We start from the raw sequence: 27,314 nt of genomic DNA, 5'->3' as shown, positions 1-27,314 counted from the left end.
TCTGACACATTCTGTAATCATCAACTGTGTCTTCACATGAAGAAAATAAACTTTTTTTTTTAACGGGTCCTTTTTGCCATTGTAGTTTTTTCAATTAGGTATATTATTCTGCTACCGCATAATACATACACAAGCAGGGCATAGTATTCATGAACTGGTATTTACTGGAACAGGAAAAATGTACTGAAAAGACAAGGCAAAAAAAAAATGAACAACAGAAGAGTGGAAAATGGATTAGGATATTAAATGTATCCATGCATTGATGTTTACAATGCCAATACAGGGTGTGAGCAAGACATTGGATGAAATATATCAAAAGATTTCTGCCACTTTTCTGGCTTAAAAAAAATTCCACATTTTGGCACATGCCATAGCTGCGGTAAAATGTGCGACTTTTTACTTTTCTCAACAAAGGGGCGGGGCCTCCATTGGAATGACACATTTATCATAACTTACAACAGAAACTGGGCAAGTTATGGCACAAATCTACACCTGCTCATACAAGGCGTAGATTTTTATTTCTGTCGCACGGATAGCAAAATATATTAGTTGTGCACCTCTTAATATACATGGTGCATTTTTCGTCTAGTAAGTCTCCATTTAATAATTTATAATGAATATTAAAGTGCCACTTTTTGCCTAAATAATAAAATAATAAAATATTTATTAATGCTCCTTTTCTGTTAATTTGCACAATGGAAGCTTTGTTAAGCAAATTAGAAGTGTGGTACTAGTCTAGACAAACATTTTCCTGCTATCTCTAAGGCTCCTTTTACACGTGAAGATAAATTGGTAAAAACGAGCGTCGACGATATAGCGAGTTGTTAATGTTTGAAAGACATGCATTTATATGTAACTATAATCGTGTTTTTTTCACAACTTTTGAGATCGCTTTCCTTTCCTTCTGTTTCCTCTGCTAACAATTAGCAGATGTCTGTTCACACGATGAGATATAACACAGACAAACAATAATTTTAAGGCCATCATAAAAGATTGGATCAACGACAAGCAAGGAATTTCTCGCTGGTTGTGCAATCACTGAACATGTTAGGAACGTCTACAAGAAACGTACCACGGCTATTTTAATGTCTTAGGCTCTGTTCATTACCCAGTTTTTTGTTCCGTCATAGGAACAGAGAAACAAAAATAATTGAGTGACAGTACCGCCACACCAACCGACAACAATGGCGCCAGACAGACCTCATTGACTTTAATAGGTTAAGTCAAGTTCCTGAAGAGTTTCCATTATTTTCAATGAATGGAGCAGTCAAAAATTGAACTTCTATTAAATAAGGTAAAGCATGCAAGATTTGTAGAAGTGAATGTGCGTCATCCACTAATTTTAAAAGCAAGATGTTTTAAATGTGGCCTTTCTAAATGATGGTCTAATTAATACACTTGTATACTGCAAACACACAGTTGTTATAGCTTCAATATCAAACACTAACCTGTAGTTATAGCCAGTGGAAATATTGTTCTGCAGGTCAAGGCGTCGGAATAAATACTGTGGACGACACTTTGAGGGATGTAAATCCAAATTACAGTTCCAGTTAATGATCACACCAATGATTCCTCCCTTTAGAAATTAAACAGAGAGCTGTTTAGCACTAACTAAAGCATCAATGTTGGCAACCATTAATGTACCTTCCGGTAAAATTGCACTGCCCTGGACATACACAAAATTGCTGTTTTTTTTGCAGGACACCCCCCCCCCCCCCCCCCCCACCACCACCACTATTAAATAGCACTGTTTTTTTTAAACAGTTAAATAAAAAGTATGCCAAAGGGACACTTTCTTTAAGTCTTTGGGCATGTCGGTGTATACATTAAAAGAGCTTCCCAATTTATACGGCAAGCATAAAATTCATTTGCAGTGTGAACAGTGCTTAATTCATCAAGCACATGGTTTGCCCTCTTCAGACCTTTTCACATGTTCATAGTTAAGGCACCTAATCTATTTTCCCATAATATCCTTGTGTTATATGTAAAGAGCGTTTCCAGTTCAGTGTTTTTCTTCTAAGGATTAAATGGGGTTTTTCCAATATTAACATGTATCACCTATTCATATGAGCAGTTTTAAATGCTAGTTAAGTAGAAGTCCAACTGCTGGGACCACCGCAGATCTCCAAAACATAGGTATCCTGTCCTCCTTTCTTTTTCCCATGGTGCGGAGAATCTATATAAAGCAAGTGCTGTATGGACAACCCACTCCATAGACATGTATGTCTATGGAAGATAAGAAACAGAAGAGTGCATTCCCATTGCTGTTTCCGTATCTCCTAAAAACTCGTATAAAGCTAGCTCCGAACATGATTGGCCAATACTCTATACAACTCCTTCCCACCATGGCATTACACAGCAGCAATAATAGGGGATATGGTTTCCTTTTTCTAGAGATCGTTGAGGGTCCCTACAGTTGGATACCCACTGATCTACCATTTATCACCTATGGATATGTGCTAAATGTAAATAATGGGAAAACTCCAGTTATCAGCTTCCCTACCTGAAAACCTTTTAAAGAGATGAAAAAATTAAAAATTGCCAGAACAACCGCCTACCCAGGCAATTCAACAAGGCACCAAATTCAAACCATCTAAACATCTAGCCTTTGCAGCTCTACCTCCTCAGCAAGAAGAAAATTGTTCCTCTAAAGTCAAACTTTGCTTACATTTGCTGCAAGAAATCAAAGGGATTATAGAAAATAATACTTTTTATCCCCTACTGCTCCAGTACTGCCAATCGACAGTACCCGAACAGTCTCCAGTTTATACTGGCTGGAGCTGTGACATCCCGTACTGACACGGAACCGGATTTATTTTTATGAAGAGGCGAGAAGAAGCCTGGACCTAAGGGGCCGCTGTGGATATAGTGTTTTTAGACTTTGCAAAGGCATTTGACACTGTCCCTCATAGACACCTAATGGGTAAATTAAGGTCTATAGGTTTAGAAAATATAGTTTGTAATAGGATTGAAAATGTCTCAAAGACGGTATTTAGAGAGTTGTGGTCAATGATTCCTACTCTGAATGGTCCCCAATTATAAGTGGTGTACCCTAAGGTTCAGTGCTGGGACTGCTATTATTCCACCTGTTTATTAATGATATAGAAGAGGGGATTAATAGCACGGTTTCTATTTCTGCAAATCGCACCAAGCTATGAAGTAGAGTCAGGGGCGTAGCTAGAGGCTCATGGGCCCCGATGCAAAAATTCTTACTGGGCCCCCCCCCCCGCAAACTTCTCATGGCTGACGGTCCGCTTTCAGCTGCATCGCTGGGTCTCCTAAGTGACCCAACAATGCAGCACTAGCAGCCGGGAGCGTCACTATGGCTGGGTTCACACACACTATTTACGGACGTAATTCGGGCGTTTTAGCATTGAATTACGTCCGAAAATGTGGCTCAAAAGCGTCGGCAAACATCTGCCCATTCATTTGAATGGGTCTTACGATGTTCTGTGCCGACGGTCATTTTTTTTTACGCGTCGCTGTCAAAAGGCGGCGCGTAAAAAAGTGCCTGTCACTTCTTCAGACGTAAATGGAGCCGTTTTCCATGGACTCCATGGAAAACCAGCTTCAGTTACTTCCATAATGGACGCAGCAAAAGACGCCTGCACATGCCATTACGGCCGAAATTACGGTGCTGTTTTCTCCTGAAAACAGCACAGTAATTTCAGCCGTAACAGACGCTGCCGTGTGAACATACCCTCAGGGCTTAAAATGTCCGGGAAATAGCCCCAATACATATGTGCCCGGCCCAAAAAAAAGTGTGTATATGAGACAGCATAGCATATCTATAGCACTACGACCCTATAAACTATGGATAGGATTAGATACAGTGGCTGAGCAGACAGTATCACACATGATAGGATTAGATACAGTGGCTTAGAAGGCAGTATCACACATGATAGGATTAGATACACAGCTCAGCAGACAGTATCACACATGATAGGATTAGATACAGTGGCCCAGCAGACAGTATCACACATGATAGGATTAGATACAGTGGCTCAGCAGACAGTACCACACACGATAGGATTAGATACAGTGGCTCAACAGACAGTACCACACATGATAGGATTAGATACAGTGGCTCAGCAGACAGTATCACACATGATAGGATTAGATACAGTGGCTCAGCAGACAGTACCACACATGATAGGATTAGATACAGTGGCTCAGCAGACAGTATCACACATGATAGGATTAGATACAGTGGCTCAGCAGACAGTATCACACATGATCGGATTAGATATAGGGCCCAGCAGACAGTATCATACATGATTGGATTAGATACACAGCTCAGCAGACTGTATCACACATGATAGGATTAGATACAGGGCCCAGCTCGCTGACATTGCGGCTCCAGCGCTGGACCCAGGATAGGTAAGAATAATAATTTTGCTTCTTTATGTGTTACTGATTATTTTTGTGTTTGTGTTTTTTTTACAGGTTCGGTTGTTGGACTTCGGATACGAGGACTTCAATGACGGCGTTTTTTTTATTCTCAATAAAATGGTTAATGAGGGTTGTGTTTTTTTATTTCAATAAAATATTTTTTCTATGTGCTTGTATCTTTTTAAACTTTATTATCACCGCCTTAGTAATGGCCGCTGGCTGATTGACAAACTCCATTACTAAGACCGGGCTTAATGTTAGCCGGTGCAGAGGCTACACTAACCCCCATTATTACCCCGGTACCCACCGCCACCAGGGGTACTGGGAAGAGCCGGGTACAAACCAGTACCCGACCATCTGTAGTGACGGGCAGGCATCGGGGTGGCCGCAGGCTGGTAGCATTAGGCTGGGGAAGGCCAAAAACAGTGGCCCTTCCCACCCTTGTAATGCTGCCTGCTGCTGCTGTGTTGTATCTGGCTGGTTCTGAAAATTGGGGGGGGGACCCCACATCGTTCTTTCCAATTATTTTTTATTTTTTTAAATGACGTGGGGTCCCCCCCATTTTCATAACCAGCCAGATACAATAAAGCAGCAGCAGGCAGCATTACCAGGATGGGAAGGGCCACTGTTTTTGGCCTTTCCCCTCCTGATAATACCAGCCTGCGGCCACCCCGGTGGCCGACCATCACTACAGATGGTCAGGTACTGGATCGTACCCGGCTCTTCCCAGCACCCCTGGTGGCGGTGGGTACCGGGGTAATAAAGGGGGTTAGTGTTAGCCTCTGCATCCGCTAACACTAAGCCCCGCCTTAGCAATGGACGCTGTCAATCAGCCGGCGGCCATTACTAAGGCGGTAGTAATATAGTTTTAAAAAAAAACACAAAGACATAGAAAAAATATTTTATTGAAATAAAAAAAAAACTCACACAACCCTCATTAACCATTTTATTAATAAAAAAAAAGCTGTCATCGAAGTAGTCCTGGAATCCGCCGTAGTCCAACGACCGAACCTGTAAGAAAACACACAAAAAATGATTAGTAACACATGTGTTAGGGTATGTGCACACACACTAATTACGTCCGTAATTGACGGACGTATTTCGGCCGCAAGTACCGGACCAAACACAGTGCAGGGAGCCGGGCTCCTAGCATTATACTTATGTACGACGCTAGGAGTCCCTGCCTCACTGCAGGACAACTGTCCCGTACTGAAAACATGATTACAGTATGGGACACTTGTCCTGCAGCGAGCCAGGGACTCCTAGCATCGTACATAAGTATGATGCTAGGAGCCCGGCTCCCTGCACTGTGTTCGGTCCGGTACTTGCGGCCGAAATACGTCCGTCAATTACGGACGTAATTAGTGTCTGTGCACATACCCTAAGGCTTAGATACAGGGTCCCACAGACAGTAATCTTATACAGTATAAGATTACTGTGTGCTGGGGCCCTGTATCTAAACCTACAGTGTGGTAGGCTTAGATACAGGGCCCAGCAGACAGGATCAAGCATGGGCCATGTATCTAAGCCTACCATGTGATTGGCTTAGATACAGGGCCCAGCAGACAGGATCACACAATCTGTGATCCTGTCTCATGGGCCCCCTAAGCCTGATACATCGTAGGCTTAGGGGTTGTGCAGTCCCTAAACATTGATGGCCTATCCACAGGATAGGCCATCAATAGCTGATGTGTCGCCCGGGACCCGCAAATCAGCTGTTTTGAAGGGGCCGCAGTACTCGTATGAGAGCTGCTTCCCCTTCATTTCACTACTCGCTCACACTGTGAATCGCCGACACCGATTCACAGTGTGACCGGAATGAAGAGGAGCAGCTCTCGTACGAGTGCTGCGGCCCCTTCAAAACAGCTGATTGGCGGGTCCCGGGAGTCAGACCCGCCAGTCAGGGCAAACCTTACCTTCCTCTTCGGCCGCGGCGAGAGTTCTGTAGTCTCGATGCTGTGCGCGGCGGCATAGCGTTGTGACGTCATGCGCTGCGCACAGCGCTTGCGTCAGGACCTCCGCTGCGAAGGAGGTAAGTAAAGTATGTTACTATAGTAACAGGGGCCCGCGGCCCGAGTTACTATAGTAACTTTTTATTGATGTGGTGCGGGGGGCCGTGGGCCCCCCTGGCTTCGGGGCCCGGTCGCAATTGCGACCGCTGCGACCCCTATAGCTACGCCAGTGAGTAGAGTACAGTCTATAGAAGATGTTCATAAATTACAAGCCGATTTGAACACTGAGTGTTTGGGCATCCACTTGGCAAATAAAGTTCAATGTGCATAAATGTAAACTTATGCATCTGGGTACTTCTTGACGCAATCACTGGCCCAAAAATATATTAGACTGAAATTTGTAATGGGTATGTCAACCAATACCCGTCCTCCAGTGATTTTATCCAGGCTCCAATCATGTTTTATCGATATATCGGAGAGAAGAAACACAGACTCATTGCTTGTATACTCAAAATCCTGGTTTATTCATCAAACCATTACAATAATATCTTTTGAAGTAGGAGCAGCTTGATTCCAGCCAATCATTTACAATGTTTACAATATGACGTTAATTTGGATTTCATTTAGCCAATGGCATATCATGACAATATGTTTTGTCCTAAACCAATCATAGGCTCAGGAGGCGTTTCAAATGTAAAACTATAAGTTCCCAAAATATACCACGTCATAGATGTTAGGAGTCAGACTACCCCCTCTCTCATAGTAAATGAAACTCTTACCCAAGGCTAAGAGTCAAACTGACCCCCTCTCTTATAGTAAACGTGGTCATTCTCCCTAGGCTTCAAGGATGATTGACTCCTTATCACACAAAAATAGGTCAATATTTATTTGTATTCTCCATACCAAGAATGACTAAAAAAATATACAGCAGTTTACTAAAGAAAAACACAGAATTGTTTCAGACAATGCTAACAGATATATTAGCTTTAAAGCAACCATGACTTATTAATCTCAAAATGGCTCCTTCAGGCCACAAGGTGGATTCCAGCAATCCAAAATGGACGCCAGTCATACAAGATGGAGTCCACACAAAATGTCATTCTTTTAAACATATTCTTTTAAACATATTCTAATCACTTTCACAGTAAATCTGGGAGATCTGGGTGTACTTGTAAATTGACTTTTATTCAGTCTATCAGCTGCTTCTAAGGCCAGCAAGATATTGTGGTGTATTAAAAGAGGCATGGACTCACGGGACAGGGATGTAATATTACCACTTTACAAAGCATTAGTGAGACCTAATCTAGAATATACAGTTCAGTTCTGGGCTCCAGTTCATAGAAAGGATGCCCTGGAGTTGGAAAAAATACAAAGAAGAGCAACGAAGCTAATAAGGGGCATGGAGAATCGTAAGTTATGAGGAAAGATTAAAAGAGTTCAATTGATTTAGTCTTGAAAAGATGCGACTAAGGGGGGACATTAATTATTTCTATAAATATATAAATGGTCCCTACAAAACATATGGTGAAAAGCTGTTCCATGTAACATACACTCAAAGGACAAGGGGACACTTCCTTCGTCAATCTCTAAAGGCGACAAACCTTCTTTTACTGTAATGGATCTTTGGAATAGTCACCTCAGCAACTGTTTCTAGCAGAAACAGTTGATGACTTCAAGAAAGACTTAGATTCTTCTTAGAACAAGTAACATCAGTGCTTATATAAATGTATAAAATTCTTGTTTGAAGGTTGATCCAGCCTGATCACCTTTTGGGATCAGGAGGAAAATTTCTCTCTTTTAGATTTATGTATAGGTTTTGTTGTTTTTTTTTTGCCTTCCTCTAATAGGGGAAACAAAAGCTCGAAAAGTCACCCTACCCCTTCCCTTCATCCATATCCTTTCTCTTCCTCTGGTTGAACATGTCTTTTTTTGACTGATGGGGGACTGTAGAGTGGCAGGGGATTAGAAGGTGAGTATTGTTGGTTTTTTTTTTCTGTAAACGATGCCATATACAGATAAAATTATTATTATTATTTTAAAAGCCTGGAAACCCTTTTAATTCTGACAATAATAGTATGTCCACAATTGGTAGATTTGTTGCAGTAATTTCTACGACTGAAAATCTGCTCCATACATCTGAATAGGGATGGTTCTGCAGCAAGTGCATTAATTTTTACAAACCTCATTAAGATGTATGGAGTAGTCACAAAAATGTAGTCAGGTTCAGCTCCAAAGTGATTCAAATAATGTTTAAATTAATCCATTTTGTGCAGCAGCGATCTTGTCTGGAGTCCCCATCCTGTTTCTTTTGTAGTGAATAAGAAAGTCATTGCTCCTATAAGACAAGTTTGTATGTTTATCATTGACCTTGGTTCCCATGCGAAGCTTGGAAAGAAGGAAACGGGAGGGAGTGAGATGGGAGAGAGAGACACATTCACATATGTATGTGGGTATGTCTCCCCCATCTTAAAAGAACGATCTATTATATTCTTGCCAAGAGAGATAAGCCACCTGCAAACCCTGATGTGTGAAGAATTATAATGATGCATTTGAAATGTATCGTATGTCTGTAATTGGCTGAATTTGAAATATTGTCACATTGCCTCTGATTGGTTAACCGCAAGCCTACACAACTTTTGAATGATATTATTGTAATTAAGTTTGGCAATAAACCTCAGAGGAGTAATTTGAGCATACCAGCGGCGTCTGTGTGTCTAATTCCTCTCTCTATATATTGATAAAACATGATTTGGACCTGGATAAATCACTGGAGGGCGGGTATCGGTTGACATACCCATTACAAATTTCAGTCTAATATATTTTGGCTCAGTTGTTGCGTCAATATTCCACAATTGGTAGATTTATTGCAGTATTTTGTATGATTGAAAATCTGCTCCATACATCTGAATAGGTTTGTTTCTGCAGCAAGTGCATTCATTTTTACAAACCTCATTAAGATGTATGGAGTAGTCACAGAAATGTAGTCGGGTTCTGTGCTCCAAAGGTTTAAATTTTAAACAATGTTGGATTTAACTTCAAATTGAGAGAAAGAACAACACGTGAGGCTGGAAAATATCACTTCAATCTATTGTCACTTAGTGGCCTGTAACCAGATGGAATTGCATTCAAATCTAAGCATTGGATTTGAAAGTCAACTGAATTCTGCTCTTTTTAACATTCATTGCATTCATTTACCACCAGTGTTCCACCTGAAATATAAGCTGACCTTATAGGCAATTTCTGTAAAGTTAACACCAGCTTCTTTTATGATAAAGTCCATCGTGAAAATTGGGCATGAGGGAGAGCGAATAGAGTGGTAAGTACAGTTCTTCAAGGCATTGTCCCCCTCAATGTTACCCCTATGAGACAAAAAATAGATCAGTAGGTCAGAGAGATTCCATGCTTACAACACAAGGGTTTTGCATATTTTGCTATAAGTAACCCAACCATTGATAATCCATATTGATCCTATTATTATAGTTTGTTCTTGAATACCTTATTCAGCTGATTTAACACTATATTAGATCTTCATGAGCTTCCTCAAACCTCATACAACAACTTCCCTTTTTTTCAGAATGACATGGCCCCCCAGAGCGATTAGCTTGGGGGACAACATGGTGGCCCAGTCCCCTTTTTCCCCCAATTGATTTCCTTTATTTTAATTTAGTTAATTATGCATTTCTTTAATGTTTGGTATTTAGTCTTGCCCTGTATATGCCCCCCCCCCTTTGTTTAGGTGGTTTTACCTGATTGAAAGGTCATATTTGGGTCAGCTGTGTTTTGGCATGAGCAGGTTATGGTTAATCTGTCTACTGAGCCTTAGTGACAACAGTTGATTGGTTAGCTGGACTGAATGGCGGGAAAAATGTAATTATTTAATCCCCTGTTGCCAGTGGTTCTGGGCAGTTTAAGAAGAGCCTGAAGACCAGCGCCCCGCCCACCCTCACTGCTATATTCCCCTTTGTCGCGTTGCTTATTAGACTGGAGTAGTCTCCCAACTACTGCTGGGTGGACTTGTTTTATCTGCTAACTGGTTATTGATTATTCAACTGATGAATTCATGGTTTTAATTAATTATTCTTTATTATTCATTCATTATTCTATATATTCAGATGTTATTATGATTTTATGTAATTCTTAATAAACTTTGCAGCCTTAAAGGGGTTTTCCCACGAGGGACATTTATGACATATCCACAGGATATGTCATAAATGTCAGATAGATGCGGGTCCCACCTCTGAGATGATAAGACCTAAAAAGAATAACATGAATACAAATATAGATACACTACCGTTCAAAAGTTTGGGGTCACCCAGACATATTTGTGTTTTCCATGAAAACTCACACTTATATTTATCAAATGAGTAGAAGGCCCTCCCACAAGTTGGATTGGCTTGATCGGCACTTATTGCGTACCATACGGTCAAGCTGCTCCCACAACAGCTCTATGGGGTTGAGATCTGGTGACTGCGCTGGCCACTCCATTACAGATAGAATACCAGCTGCCTGCTTCTTCCCTAAATAGTTCTTGCATAATTTGGAGGTGTGCTTTAGGTCATTGTCCTGTTGTAGGATGAAATTGGCTCCAATCAAGCACTGTCCACAGGGTATGGCATGGCGTTGCAAAATGGAGTGATAGCCTTCCTTATTCAAAATCCCATTTACCTTGTACAAATCTCCAACTTTACCAGCACCAAAGCAACCCCAGACCATCACATTACCTCCACCATGCTTGACAGATGGCGTCAGGCACTCTTCCAGCATCTTTTCAGTTGTTCTGCGTCTCACAAATGTTCTTCTGTGTGATCCAAACACCTCAAACTTCGATTCGTCTGTCCATAACACTTTTTTCCAATCTTCCTCTGTCAAATGTCTGTGTGCTTTTGCCCAAATTAATCTTTTACTTTTATTAGCCAGTCTCAGATATGGCTTTTTCTTTGCCACTCTGCCCTGAAGGCCAGCATCCCAGAGTCGCCTCTTCACTGTAGACGTTGACACTGGCGTTTTGCGGGTACTATTTAATGAAGCTGCCAGTTGAGGACCTGTAAGGCGTCTATTTCTCAAACTAGAGACTCTAATGTACTTGTCTTGTTGCTCAGTTGTGCAGCGGGGCCTCCCACATCTCTTTCTACTCTGGTTAGACAGGGGTGTAGCTAGGGGGGGGCAGGCGGGGCACGTGCCCCGGGCGCAGCTCAGAGGGGGGCGCCAGTGCCCCCTCCTCCTGCACTATAATTGTACCTGTGTCGCAAGGACACAGGTACAATTAGAAGCAATGAATGACCGGGCACGTTCCGTGCCCGGCCATTCAGCGCCTCTCCGCGAATGAAGCGACTGGTACCTTTTGTACCAGTGACGCTTCCGTCGATGAAAGACGCTGACTGACTGGCAGGGAAAGTCATCCTGCCCAGCCAATCAGCGCCTTTCATAGACGCTGTGTTCAACCCCCATTAGACCTGCGCAGAAGAGAGCAGGTCTCCATGGCTGCCGGACGGCGTGGGAGCGGGAATAAGGTGAGTTTGAATATATATTATTTTTTTTAAAATTGTAATAGAAGTGTGGCTGTATCTGTGGGGGACTATATCTACAGGGGGGCTATATCTACAGGGGGACTATATCTACAGGGGGACTATATCTAAAGGGGGTAGGCTATATACAGGTGGACTATATCTACAGGGGGTGGGCTATATACAGGGGGACTATATCTACAGGGGGGTTATATCTACAGGGGGACTATATCTACAGGGGGTGGGCTATATACAGGGGGACTATATCTACAGGGGGTGGGCTATATAAAGGTGGACTACATCTACAGGGGGTGGGCTATATACAGGGGGACTATATCTACAGGGGTGGGCTATATACAGGGGGACTATATCTACAGGGGGCTATATACTGGGGTGGGCTATCTACAGGGGGACCATATATACAGGGGGTGGGCTATATACAGGTGGACTATATCTACAGGGGGTGGGCTATATACAGGGGGACTATATCTACAGGGGGGCTATATACTGGGGTGGGCTATCTATGGAGCACCATATACAGGGGTGGGCTATAGCTACTGGGGGGGCTATATAGTATATAGCCCCCTGTAGATATAGCCCACCCCTGTAGATATAACCCACCCCTGTAGATATAGCCCACCCCTGTAGATATAGCCCACCCCTGTAGATTTAGCCCACCCCTGTAGATTTAGCCCACCCCTGTAGATTTAGCCCACCCCTGTAGATATAGCCCACCCCTGTAGATATGGTCCCCCTGTAGATATGGTCCCCCTGTAGATATGGTCCCCCTGTAGATATGGTCCCCCTGTAGATAGCCCACCCCTGCATATAGTCCTCCTGTAGATATAGTCCCCCTGTATATAGTCCCCCTGAAGATATAGTCCCCCTGAAGATATAGTCCCCCTGAAGATATAGCCCCCCTGTAGATATAGTCCCCCTGTAGATATAGCCCACCCCTGTATATAGTCCCCCTGTAGATATAGCCCACCCCTTTATATAGTATCCCACAAATAGCTCCCCCTATAGTGCTCCACAGAAAGCCCACCCCTGTATATAGCCCCCTTGTACATATAGTCCACCCCTGTATATAGTGCTCCACAGATAGCCCACCCTTGTATATAGTATATACAGGGGTGGGCTATCTGTGGAGCACTATATACAGGGGTGGACTATCTAGTGGAGCACTATATACAGGGGTGGACTATATGTACAAGGGGGGCTATATACAGCGGTGGGCTATCTGTGAAACACTATATACAGGGGTGGACTATATGTGGAGCACTATATACAGGGGTGGGCTATATCTACAGGGGGGCTACATACATGGTTGGGCTATCTGTAGAGTACTATATACAGGGGTGGGCTATATCTACAGGGGGCTATATACAGGGGTGGGCTATCTGTAGAGCACTATAGGGGGAGTTATTTGTGGGACACTATACAGGGGTGGTCTCTATGGGGGCACTATCTACAGGGGCTCTATGGCAGGCACTATCTACAGGGGGCACAGTGTGTGTGTGTGTGTGTGTGTGTGTGTGTGTGTGGGACACGGTGTATGGTGCTATTATATTTAGGGGCGTAGTGTGTGGTATAATGATAACTTTATATTTATTTATAGGTGCAGAAATGTTGGAAAAGTGAGAAGCTGAAGACATCTGAGCAGCAAACTGCAGAAATGGGCTGTGACCGGGAGAAGTCATCATAGAGGTCTGGATCGGATGGAGAAAAAGAACTAGAATCTGAGACGTCACCGGTGAGTCACTTAATGTAAATGTTTATTCTGCCTCTAATCAGTAATGTAGTCACGGTATGATCTGCAGCGAGATGATTATGATATGATTTATTCTTTGTGAAGCAGCATCTCCCAGCATATCCTTATCATTGTTTGGGCCATGCTGGGAGCTGTAGTTTTACGCCATACATACCTATACGGCAGGGGTTTGCACTGAATTGAGCTGTATTTGTGCCGGTGTTGTATATATGTAGTGAGCTTGCTTCTGGGGCTGTATTTATGTACTGAGCTTGGTTCTGGTGTTGTGTATAGAACTATATTGCTTGTAAAATGTACAAATGTTTTTATGCTCGCGTTACATAAAAATAAATGACACGTCGATTGGTAGGGAAAACAAACACGGCGAGGGGGAAGGAGATGTCGGGAAAGAGGTTGGGGGGGGCGCCAAACTGAATCTTTGCCCCGGGTGCTGGAGAACCTAGCTACGCCTCTGGGTTAGAGCCTGTTTGTGCTGTCCTCTGAAGGGAGTAGTACACACCGTTCTAGGAAATCTTCAGTTTCTTGGCAATTTCTCGCATGGAATAGCCCTCATTTCTAAGAACAAGAATAGACTGTCGAGTTTCACATGGAAGCTCTCTTTTTCTAGCCAGTTTGAGAGTTTCATTGAACCCACAAATGTAATGCTCCAGATTCTCAACTAGCTCAAAGGAAGGTCAGTTTTATAGCTCCTCTAAACAGCAAAACTGTTTACAGCGGTGCTAACATAATTGCACAAAGGTTTTCAAGTGTTTTCTAATCATCCATTAGCCTTCTAACACAACACAGTTAGCAAACACAATGTACCATTAGAACACTGGAGTGATGGTTGCTGGAAATGGGCCTCTATACACCTATGTAGATATTGCATTAAAAACCAGACGTTTGCAACTAGAATAGTCATTTAGCACATTAACAATGTATAGAGTGTATTTCTGATTAATTTAATGTTATCTTCATTGAAAAAAACTGTGCTTTTCTTTCAAAAATAAGGAAATTTCTAAGTGACTCTAAACTTTTGAACGGTAGTGTATGCAAATCAAATACATACTGTGTCTTATATCGTATACAATCTTAATACTAATATCAACAGAATGACAATGTATTACATTTCACATAAAATTCTTTGAACCTATCCATAAATTCCAAGCGTTCCGGTTGTTTTGATGAGCAGTTAAAGTACCAGATAAGGAAGTTTCATGACTACAATCAATATTTACTCTCCTGATGACCTCTCACAAGGAATGCGAGACAGGAGACTTCCATAGTTTAGCTATTGACATTCTCGCAGCTTTAAGAATATGATGCGATAATAGTCTAACTGAATGAGGAATTTCTTCTAGGCCTATATCTAAAATAGCTTGCTCTGGGGTCCCCTAAAGTTGTATACCGGAAAATTTGGAGATCAATTGAAAGACTTGAATCCAAAGTGATATTATAGTTGGACAAGACCACCACATATGTAATGTAGAGCCTTTATTTCCACAACCTCTCCAACATGTGTTCGAAATTTCAGCGAAAAAAAATGGAATATCTAGAAGGTGTTAAATACCACTTTAAATGTATTTTTCTTACTAGCTCAATGTGGTTTATGCATCTAGAGTGCTTTAAAATCCAATTAGCAGCTTTAAACCACTGATCTAAGGAAAATAATTCACCCATCTCTCCCTCCCACTTCAGCATATAGGTTTCCTTTGCAGAATACCCTCTGGGCAGTAATAAGTCATAACTGTAAGTGAGGCCCTTTTGATAACCTTGCCAGTTAAACAAGTATTTATGAAATGTAGAGAGTTTAATTGGTTGTGCAGGAAGTTTTAAACCTTGTAAAAAATGTCTTATTTGAAGGTATTGGTAGAACATCCTATGGGAAAGGTCATATGAAACGGACAAATTTTCAAAGATCCTAAAGTTCCCTTTAACATAAAAATCAGAAATAACCTTCAGATCTGCGTTATCCCACTCTACCAGGGGAGTGGTAGGTATGAAATTTTGAGGTAGGCAATGGTACAAGGTAGGTTCCAGCGCAAATTAATTCTTAGGAGATAGATGATTAAAATGGAAGGTATTCCAATTTTATTGAAGCAATAGTAAAACAGGGAGATAATATCCAACGAAGAAAGGTGGATGTGAGTAATACACGCTGCCAATGCGTTTCAGACGGCTTCCGCGTCCTTAATCAGCCATGAATTGGTCCATTATAGCTGCTGTATTATAGGAGGCGACGTATGGGACACCCAAACCTCCCTCTTTAATCCTGCGATACAGTAGCGTTTTAGCTATTTGTGCTCTTTTATTATTCCAAATAAATTTAAGGAAAATATTTTGGAATCGTGTAGTGAGAGAGACAGGTAAAAGATATGGGATGGTACAAGAATTTGGGTAATAAGAACAACTTAACTAAGTTGATCCTAGCCATCCAAGATAATTTATCCAGCCTCTTACATTCCTCTTTCAGAGATATTAAAAGATCCAAGTCAATTTCAGAAATTAATTGAGATGGACATGGAAATAACTTTATACCTAGATAGGGAATGCCTGATTCAAACCAAGTAAATTGAAGTTTGGATAATTCCGCCCTCATTGGAGAAACTATGTTAATCAGTAACAAAACAGATTTAGATATATTTAATTTGTAATATGAAACCCCAGAATATTGTAAAATAACATTTAATACCTCTTTCAAAGATGTCAAGGGGGAAGTACATGTCAGAAACATGTCATCTGCGTATAATCAGATCTTATGTTCTGTGGTACCTACTCTAATGCCTGAAATTCCTGGGGTGCTATGGATCATTTCTGCAAAAGGTTCCATGCAGAGAGTAAAAATTAAAGGGGACAAGGGGCAACCTTGACGAGTCCCATTAGTTATCCTAATGAGTTCGGATATGAAACCTGAGGATAATACCCTGGCTGAAGGTGAGGAGTACAATGAAAGAATTGCAGTTTTATAAATGACTTGAACCCAAATTCATCTAGGATTGCTTCCATAAAGCGCCATTGGACCCTATCAAATGCTTTTTCAGCATCTAGGGAAAGAAAATAGTCGAATCTGAAGATTGTGTGGCTATTTGAATTAAGTCTAGAAATCTACGTGTACCATCTCTTACTTGCCGCCCTTTAACGAAACCCACTTGGTCTAAAGAAATTAGTGAAGGTAAGCATTCATTTATTCTTGAAGCTAGCAATTTAGAAAAAAGCTTAACATCACTATTTAAGAGGGATATTGGCCTAAAATAGACTGGGGAGTCTGGAGTTTGTCCCGGTTTGGGAAGAGTGACAATGATAGCTTGCAACATTTCTGAGGGAGGGCCTTGATGGGAGATTATACCATTAAAGGTATTTTCCATATGTGGAAGTAAGATGTCTGCGAAGGCTTTAAAATATTCATTAGGAAGACCATCTGGTCATGGGGATTTATTTTGTTTGGAGCCTAAAACTAGTTTCTTTAATTCATTACTTGTTATAGTAGCGTTTAATTGGATTAGTTGAGTATTAGTCAACTTGGGTAAAGTCACTTTACTTAGAAAAGAATGTATCATCTCCGAAAGATATCTGCGGGAGAGAATTATCATTTCTGAGATTATAGAGCTCGCTATATTATTCCGCAAGGGCTTCAGATATTTTTTGAGGATCATATATTCGTGTCCGATCTGTAGATTTTAAAAAAGGGATTTTGGTTTTAGCCATATGCTGTTTAACTCGATGAGCTAACATAAAAATTCTATTTAAGCTTCTTCAAGTTTTTCTCATACATGTAAAGATGTAGGGAGCGTAATTTATCCCTAAGGTCTCTAAGTTCCTTTTTTAGGACATTAGAAGGGGTCAACTTCATACATTTTCCACAAATCTGAATTTCAGTAATGAGGGAGTCCATTTTTTTTATCTCTTTCTCTTTTGGCTCTTGCAGCCGCTTGAATACATAGACCTCTAACAACTGCTTTGTGGGTGCATCACAAGTGTTCAGGTGAAGAGGCCGTTGGGGAGTTAAGCAAAAATAATTATTTTAAAGGGAATGTGTCGATAGAAATTATAATTTTTTTTTTTAGTTAAACAATCATTATTTGAGTGATTACACATTGTTTGAATTTTTTTAATTTTATATTATAAATTAGATTCTAATTTATAACATTTCCATGTGCTGGTCACCAGAGGGAGAAGTTCCAAAAATTGCAGCATGGTCACTGTGGTAAAGCAACCTCATTGCTTTATGCTGCAAATTTGGGGTAGATACACTCGCTCTAGGGTCCTCACACAATCCCCCTCCCTTATTCTGGCTAGTGTCAGGAGAAGAAGGAGGGGGTTGAATCTTAGGAGGATTAGATACAGTGCTAAGCAGACAGTATAACACTAACATACACGAACATAATACACACATCACATACACAAACATAACTTACCTGCTCCTGCCGCCGCTGCCGCCTTCGCTCCTATTCCTTGCGCCTTCGCTTCCTTGAACATATGGCCGGAAGCCGCGGCCAGAAGTCGTCATCTGACTGTCCGGCAGCAGCTTCCGGTCCACATGAAAATGGCCCCGGATTTTGCTCTGCTAAAGAGCTTCGTTTTGGTCTGTGTGGGAACGGCGCATGCGCCGTTCCCACACAGACGGCGAAAGTTGCAGTGAATGGAACAGCTCCCATTCGCATTCTCTATGGGGATGTATGTGCCGAATTCCATCTCTGTATGTGTCGTTAATCGACACATACAGAGATGAAAAAAAAATGGCAGCCCCCATAGAGAAGTAAAAGTAAGAAAAAAAAAATAAGTAGAACACAAGAACACAAATAAATAAAATTTATTATAATATCACACTAAAAGCAATATTATAAAAAAATAAAATAAATTCATGACACCTTCCCTTTAAGGCCGTACTTATGGAAGCCTGTGGAGAAGCCGTTTAATAAGTAGGTGTTTCGTCTCCAAGGATATCTCGGAGATCTATTATATTTGTTAGAGAGAGTGAGATCAATTGGAGCGTGGTCTGACCATGTTATTACACCAATATATGAATTTACCGAATTCAGTAGGATCTCTCTGTCTACTAGAAAGAAATCTATTCTGGAGTTTGTATTGTGAGGGGAAGAGAAGAATGTAAAGTCCCTCTCTGAGGCATGTTGGTACCTCCAAATATCGTGCAAATTTTCCTCTGAGATCAGGTTTTGAAGGTCAACGTTTAGTCTATTTGGTCCTGTAATTCGATCTATATCCAAATTGTTAACTATATTAAAGTCTCCGAGCAAAACCAAACCCCCTCTTTGCATATTCTTAGCTTTGGCTAATACTTTTTTGTTAAACGGAATTTGTCTTTTGTTTGGGGCGTACAGAGAAACTATCATGTAAGTCACATTATCAATTTCACTAAGGCTGGATTCACACGAGCATGTTTGGTCCGTAAAGGACGGAATGTATTTCGGCCACAAGTCCCGGACCGAACACACTGCAGGGAGCCGGGCTCCTAGCGTCATAGTTATGTACGACGCTAGTAGTCCCTGCCTCTCAGTGGAACTACTGTCCCATATTGAAAACATGATTACAGTACGGGACAGTTGTCCCACAGCGAGGCAGTGACTCCTAGCGTCATATATAACTATGATGCTAGGAGCCCGGCTCCCTGCAGTGTGTTCGGTACGGGACTTGCGGCCGAAATACGTTCCGTCCTTTACGGACCGAACATGCTCGTGTGAATCCAAACTTACAAGTATTATGTATCTACCAAGGGGATCAATATATGACTCTAAATGTTTATAAGCTACTGAATCTTTGATCGCTATTACAACTCCAGCATTTTTTACAGACGCTGAAGCGTGTATGATATGGGGGAATTTTTTATTTTTAAATAAATGATTATCCTTAGAGGATAAATGAGACTCCTGTACACAGAGCACATCACATTTAGATTTAAACGCTTCCTTCCATAAAATGGATCTTTTGAAGGGAGAATTCCACCCATGAGCGTTAACGGACATAAATTTAATGCCTATTGTCATAAGCTTGCAGTATATTGTACGAAGGTTTAGTAGGTAATGATCTAAAGCAAGTCATATTCAGAAGAACTATATGTGACACGGTAAGAATAATTAGCATGATATCAAAGAAAGAAAATAATAATAATACAATAACTATAACCAATAATAATTTCCCTCCTTCAGGGAAAGGGTAGAGGAGACAACAGTCCAGCCAATCACACATTCCAGAGTCACAAGGATGCTGGAAAAAAGAACCTAACTCAACAATTTCCAGTAAGAAGCTCTAAGAAGGAGAGCAAAACCTGCGGATTATTTGAAAAGTATTCAGTCCCCGGTTCTATGTCTAGTCCTGCTTTTTCCGACCAGAGTGGAGTGATAATCTCCGGGCGATTCTCGTTTTTCCCCAAGTGTGCAGTAAGTCCTTTGATGCTTTTGGAGATAAGCAAACGTGCTGAGTGCCATTTTTGCTGATGATGAGTTTGACAGGAAAACCCCATTTGTAGAGGATTCCTTTTTCTCTCACTATCTTGGTCATTGATACATATTCTTTGCGTCGAAGCATAGTCGCAGCAGAGAGATCTGGATAAATTGCAATATCCTTAAATCTTTCCGGCAGGTCCAGCGAGGATTTCAGTCTTGAGGAATTCATCTTTAATATGAAAAAAATGAATGCGAACAATAGTGTCTTTAGGCAGGTGAGACGCTATATGTCTTGGCTTGGGAATCCTGTGGATTCTATCAACTGTTAAGTCCAAAGGAGATTTTTGAGGTAACACCAGACTCATCAGATCTGTGAGGTATTGCGACAACGGATCAGGCGCAATTGATTCAGGGATACCCCTTATTCGTACATTGTTTCTCCTCGACCTGTCTTCAAGATCCAGAACTTTATTAGAGAGTCTCGTTACTTCTTCCTCTAGGTTCGAATTCACATCTATAAGTGAATTATGAGATTTTGCAAAGTCTTCCATTTCGTGTTCAATATATTCTGTTTTCGATGAAATAGACAGTATATCAGCTTTTAAGTCTCCAATTACTTGTCTCATGTCGGATTGGAGAGAGTCTCGTAAGGAATTCAGTAGTTTTTTAACCACTTCTTGGGAGTTTCAACTGTACTGGTACCTCAGGGGCTTCTGCATACATGACTTCGCACCAGAAAATCCCCAGTAGGCCAAATGGTGGTCCTTTCCTTCTGAGCCCTCCCATGGGCCCAAACGGCAGTTTATCACCACATATGGGGTATTGCCGCACTCAGGACAAATTGGGCAACAAAATGGGGTATTTTATTTCTTGAGAAAATAAGAAATTTTGAGCCAAAAATACATCTTATTGGAAAAAAATCAAAAATCTTTTAATTCACATCTCAATTCAAATAAATTCTGTGAAAAAACTGTGGGGTCTAAATGGTCACAACACCCATAAATGAATTCCTTGAGGAGTGTAGTTTGCAAAACGGGCTCACTTCTGGTGGGTTTCCATTGCTTTGATACCTCTGAGGCTCTGCAAATGCGACATGGCACCCGAAAACCAATCCAGCAAAATCTGGACTCCAAAGAACACAAACAGCTCCTTTCCTTCTGAGACCTCCCATGAACCCAAACGGCAGTTTATCACCACAAATGGGGTATTGCCACACTCAGGACAAATTGGGCAACAAAATGGGGTATTTTATTCCTTGTGAAAATAAGAAATTTTGAGCCAAAACTACATCTTATTGGAAATTATTTTTTTTTTTAATTCACAGCCCAATTCAAATAAATTCTGTGAAAAAACTGTGGGGTCTAAATGGTCACAATAACCATGAATGAATTCCTTGAGGGGTGTAGTTTCCAAAATGGGGTCACTTCTGGTGGGTTTCCATTGCTTTGATACATCTGGGGCTCTGCAAATGCGACATGGCACCCGAAAACCAATCCAGCAAAATCTGGACTCCAAAGAACACATAGTGCTCCTTTCCTTCTGAGACCTCCCATGGGCCCAAACGGCAGTTTATCACCACAAATGGGGTATTGCCGCACTCAGGACAAATTGGGCAATAAAATGGGGTATTTTATTCCTTGTGAAAATAAGAAATTTTGAGCCATAACGACATATTATTGGAAAAAATTAATTTTTTTTCATTTCACAGCCCAATTCAAATACGCGCAGTGAAAAAACTGTGGGGTGAAAATGGTAACAACAACCATAAATGAATTCCTTGAGGGGTGCAGTTTCCACTTTTGGGGGATTCCTACGTTTTTGGCACCTCAACACCTCTTCAAACCTGGCATGCTACCTAAAACATATTCTAATAAAAAAGGCCCCAAAATGCACTAGGTGCTTCTTTGCTTCTGGGGCTTGTGTTTTAGTCCACGAGCACACTAGAGCCACATGTGGGACATTTCTAAAAACTGCAGAATCTGGACAATACATATTTAGTAGTATTTCTCTGGTAAAACCTTCTGTGTTACAGAAAAAAAATATGAATAAAATTGAAATTCAGCAAGAAAAATGAAATTTGCTAATTTCACCACCACTTTGCTTTAATTCTTATAAAATGCCTGAAGGTTTAAAAAACTTTCTAAATGCTGTTTTGAATACTTTGAGGGGTAGTTTTTAAAATGGGGTGTTTTATCAGGGTTTCTAATACATAGGCCCCTCAAAGCCACTTCAGAACTGAAGAGGTACCTTAAAAAACATATTTAGTAGTGTTTCTCTGGTAAAACCTCCTGTGTTACAGAAAAAAAATAGAATAAAATTGAAATTCAGCAAGAAAAATGAAATTTGCAAATTTCACCTCGACTTTGCTTTAATTCCTGTGAAAAGCCTAAAGGGTTAAAAAAAACTTTCTAAATGCTGTTTTGAATACTATTATTATATTTTGTAATGTCCGTTTGCCAACTAAGATGATGATCTTACCATGGGTAATGCCTGTTTTTCCCGCCTCAGTGGTTAGGGCTGTTATAAAAGAGCTGGAAAGGGAGATGGGTTCTTATATATAGGATTACCTATTCCCCGACATATTCGGCAGAGTGTCAAACTGTGCGTTCCCTTCTCACTTATCTGTCCTCCGCTGCGTACTTGCATCTGATGAGGAGAGCTCCACCGCAATGCCTCGACTGCTACACAGGAGGCAGAAGGTACCGTGAGGCCGCAACACCTAGGACCGATCGTAACACTACTGTTTCCGTTAAAAGTTGGACCGATACTGCGTCTGACATTCCAGAGTACCGGGAAACTGACTTCTGCTAAGATTAGCAGGTTTTAAGGCTTATTTGTGCCGTTTTCGGCTTCTCACATTCAGGAGCTATGCAGTCACGTGTCCTCCGCCATGCACGTCCAGGCCACGCCCCCATTAAAAATATTTTTAAGATCTTGAAGCTATTGTTAGACATCAAAGATCCAAACCTTGAGGCCTCAAATCACTAAAATATGCACCGCAAAGATACTAAAAATATTCACAAATAATGGTAAATATTCAGGCCGGTTAAGATTTATTGTAGATAAGATCTTAAAGAGGCTCTGTCACCAGATTTTGCAACCCCTATCTGCTATTGCAGCAGATAGGCGCTGCAATGTAGATTACAGTAACGTTTTTATTTTTAAAAAACGAGCATTTTTGGCCAAGTTATGACCATTTTTGTAGTTATGCAAATGAGGCTTGCAAAAGTCCAAGTGGGTGTGTTTAAAAGTAAAAGTCCAAGTGGGTGTGTATTATGTGCGTACATCGGGGCGTTTTTAATACTTTCACTAGCTGGGCGCTGTGAAGAGAAGTAACATCCTCTTCTCTTCAGAACGCCCAGCTTCTGACAGTGCAGATCTGTGACGTCACTCACAGGTCCTGCATCGTGACGGCCACATCGGCACCAGAGGCTACAGTTGATTCTGCAGCAGCATCAGCGTTTGCAGGTAAGTCAATCTTACCTGCAAACGCTGATGCTGCTGCAGAATCAACTGTAGCCTCTGGTGCCGATGTGGCCGTCACGATGCAGGACCTGTGAGTGACGTCACAGATCTGCACTGTCAGAAGCTGGGCGTTCTGAAGAGAAGAGGATGATACTTCTCTTCACAGCGCCCAGCTAGTGAAAGTATTAAAAACGCCCCGATGTACGCACATAATACACACCCACTTGGACTTTTACTTTTAAACACACCCACTTGGACTTTTGCAAGCCTCATTTGCATAACTACAAAAATGGTCATAACTTGGCCAAAAATGCTCGTTTTTTAAAAATAAAAACGTTACTCTTATCTACATTGCAGCGCCTATCTGCTGCAATAGCAGATAGGGGTTGCAAAATCTGGTGACAGAGCCTCTTTAAGGACATCACTGCACATGACAGGAATCAGAAGGGGACATGTTGTCTTCAGAATTTCCTTGTAGTGCCAGCTCAGGCTGTGTGCCTGTTATGGCAAGCGATCATAACTCGTAGACTAATAGCCTTTATGAAATATTTTACCTACCCTGCCAACAGCTCTTTTCTTTTCCATTTGCTCTTTACTGTGGATATTTTTTAAGTAACCTTTCTAACCTTTTGAAGTAACCTTTTCCGTAAAAAGCAAAAAATAGGACATGTCTTATCTTTTGCGAAGCCTTTCTACGGCACGGACACCTTCCCGTAAATATACGGGAAGGTCTCTGTGGGCAGTAGAAGTGAATTGGTCCGTAATTACGGTCCATAATTACGGTCTGTGATTACGGACCATAATTACGGATGAATTATACGGTCGTGTGTATGGGGCCTAAGACGGCTTTCTTATTTGACAGTCTCGATTTTATATATTGACCACTACCAAGTCCTTCAGACATCATATTGAATAATTTTTTTATCCCACTGTTTGCTAAACAGCAGCCCAAGTCCCAGCATTATGTCAAGCACCAATCAGCAGATTTATTACATACACCCAATCTGCTGCATGAAACAAAATCCCTTTTTCTCCATGTTCATAAAACTAAAGTCCTAAAAACTCAAAAGCATTTATCTTTTCTTCAATAATCTGCAAGTCTTCTGCATGATATTGAGTATGAAATGATAGTGGGAGGGGCTTAGAGAGGAACTGTCCGCTCTACTGACATGTGATTAGACAGTGACAGTGATTAGGGACAGACACACACACACACACACACATACAGTATATATACACTATATGCAGGGGCGTAGCTAGGGGGGGGGCAGGCGGGGCATGTGCCCCGGGCGCAACTTAGAGGGGGGCGCCAGCGCCACCTCCTCCTGCACTATAATTGTACCTGTGTCTATAGGACACAGGTACAATTAGAAGCAATGAATGGATGGGTACGTTCCGTGCCCGTCCATTCAGCTCTTTTGTACGAGTCGCGCTTCTGTCGCTGAAAGGCGCTGAATGACAGGCAAAGTCATTCTGCCCAGCCAATCAGCGCCTTTCATAGACGCTTCGTTCAACCCCCAGGAGACCTGCGCAGAAGAGAGTAGGTCTCCATTGCTGCCGGCCAGCGTGGGAACGAGATTAATGTGAGTTTGAATAGTTTTGTTTTTTTATTGTAATAAAAAAAGTGTGTGGCTGTATCTACAGGGGGGGGGGCTTTATCTACAAGGGGGACTTTATCTACATGGGGGGCTTAATCTACAAGGGGGGCTTTATCTACACGGGGGGCTTTATCTATGGGGGGGTGTCTATCTACAGGGGGGGCTATCTATGGAGCACCATATACAGGGGTGGGCTATATCTACAGGGGGGCTATATACAGGGGTGGGCTATCTGTGGAGCACTATTTACAGGGGTGGACTATATGTGGAGCACTATATACAGGGGTGGGCTATATCTACAGGGGGCTATATACAAGGGTGGGCTTTCTGTGGAGCACTATAGGGGGAGCTATTTGTGGGATACTATATACAGGGGTCGGCTATATCTACAGGGGGCTATATACAGGGGTGGGCTATATATATAGGGTGCTATATACAGGGGTGGGCGATCTATGGAGCACTATATACAGGGTTGGGCTATATCTACAGGGGGGCTATATACAGGGGTGGACTACATGTGGAGCACTATATACAGGGGGGACTATATGTGGAGCACTATATACAGGGGTGGGCTATATCTACAGGGGTGCTATACACAGGGGTGGGCTATCTGTTGAGCACTATATACAGGGGTGGGCTATATCTACAGGGGGGCTATATACAGATGTGGGCTATCTGTGGAGCACTATATACAGGGGTAGGCTATATCTACAGGGGGCCCTATACAAGGTTGGGCTATACGTGGAGCACTATATACAGGGCTGGGCTATATCTACAGGGGGCTATATACAGGGGTGGGCTATCTGTAGAGCACTATAGGGGGAGCTATTTGTGGGACACTATATACAGGGGTGGGCTATATGGGGGCACTATCTACAGGGGGCTCTAAGGGGGCACTATCTACAGGGGGCTCTACGCCAGGCACTATCTACAGGGGGCACAGTGTGTGTGTGTGGGACACGGTGTATGGTGCTATTATAATTAGAGGTGCAGTGTACGGCGCTATTATATTTAGGGGCGTAGTGTGTGGTATAATGATAACTTTATATTTATTTATAGGTGTAGAAATGTTGGAAAAGTGAGAAGCTGAAGACATCTGAGCGGCAAACTGCAGAAATGGGCTGTGACCGGGAGAAGTCATCATAGAGGTCTGGACCGGATGGAGAAAAAGAACTAGAATCTGAGACGTCACCGGTGAGTCACTTAATGTAAATGTTTATTATGCCTCTAATCAGTACTGAAGTCACTGTATGATCTGCAGTGAGATGATGGGTGGTGTGATTATGATATGATTTCTTTTTTGTGAAACAGCAACTCCCAGCATATCCTTATCATTATTCGGACCATACTGGGAGCTGTAGTTTTGCGCCGTACATGCCTATACGGCAGGGGTTGCACTAAATTGAGCTGTATTTGTGCTGGTGCTGTATATATGTATTGAGCTTGGTTCTGGGGCTGTATTTATGTACTGAGCTTGGTTCTGGTGTTGTGTATAGAACTATATTGTTTGTAAAATGTACAAATGTTTTTATGCTTGAGTTACATAAAAAGAAATGTGGAAAAGAAATGACACGTCATTGATTGGTAGAGAAAACAAACACGGCGAGGGCGAAGGAGATGTCGGGAAAGAGGTTGGGGAAGGGGGGTGCCAAACTGAATCTTTGCCCCGGGTGCTGGAGAACCTAGCTACGCCTCTGCTATATGGACAAATGTATTGGGACACACCTCTTAATGATTCAATTTAGGTGTTTAATTCAGTCCTATTGCCACAGGTGTATAAAATCCAGCACCTAGCCATGCAGTCTGCATTTACAAACATTTGTGAAAGAATGGGTCATTCTAAAGAGCTCACTGAATTAGAGTGTGGTACTCTAATAAGATGCAACCGTTGCAACAAGTCAATTCATGAAATTTCTTCCCTCCTAGATATTCCACAATGAACTGTCACGTGATATATCCACGCTACACACGATTCTGTGCCCAGTACATTGTACACTTCTAGAATGCTAGAAATGCTTATAGTAAATGCTGGTAGTAGGTAGACATATTGAGAGTGCCGTCTGATTGCACATGTGCTGTATCTCTTGACCTCATGCACCCTCTACTCCGGTGTGGGGAATCAGAAAATATAGTATAGCTTAGACAAAACAATGGAGAAATGAGGTTATTAATAATATTAAAAATTACAAATAAAAATTATGAACAAAGGATAAAATAATAGAAAAATACTAAATAATTCAAACAGGCAGAAT

At 41.7% G+C, this 27,314-nt stretch overlaps 1 protein-coding gene across 1 annotated transcript in view; it reads right to left on the bottom strand.

The window, feature by feature from the left end:
- The window catches only part of P2RX2 (purinergic receptor P2X 2), a 90,244-nt gene that overhangs the window by 52,571 nt on the left and 10,359 nt on the right, over window positions 1-27,314 (bottom strand). The window contains exons 7-8 of the mRNA XM_075853339.1: window positions 9,571-9,703; window positions 1,449-1,576 (exon numbers count right to left, since the gene is read on the bottom strand). Of these exons, the coding sequence (XP_075709454.1) occupies window positions 1,449-1,576; window positions 9,571-9,703 (261 nt within the window). The remainder of the gene's footprint in view (window positions 1-1,448; window positions 1,577-9,570; window positions 9,704-27,314) is intronic.

This window comes from Rhinoderma darwinii, chromosome 1 (assembly GCF_050947455.1).
Source record: "Rhinoderma darwinii isolate aRhiDar2 chromosome 1, aRhiDar2.hap1, whole genome shotgun sequence".
Classification (NCBI taxonomy): Eukaryota; Metazoa; Chordata; class Amphibia; order Anura; family Rhinodermatidae; genus Rhinoderma; species Rhinoderma darwinii.
Note: the sequence above shows the minus strand (reverse complement) of the source record. Positions and strands in the feature narration are given on the sequence as shown.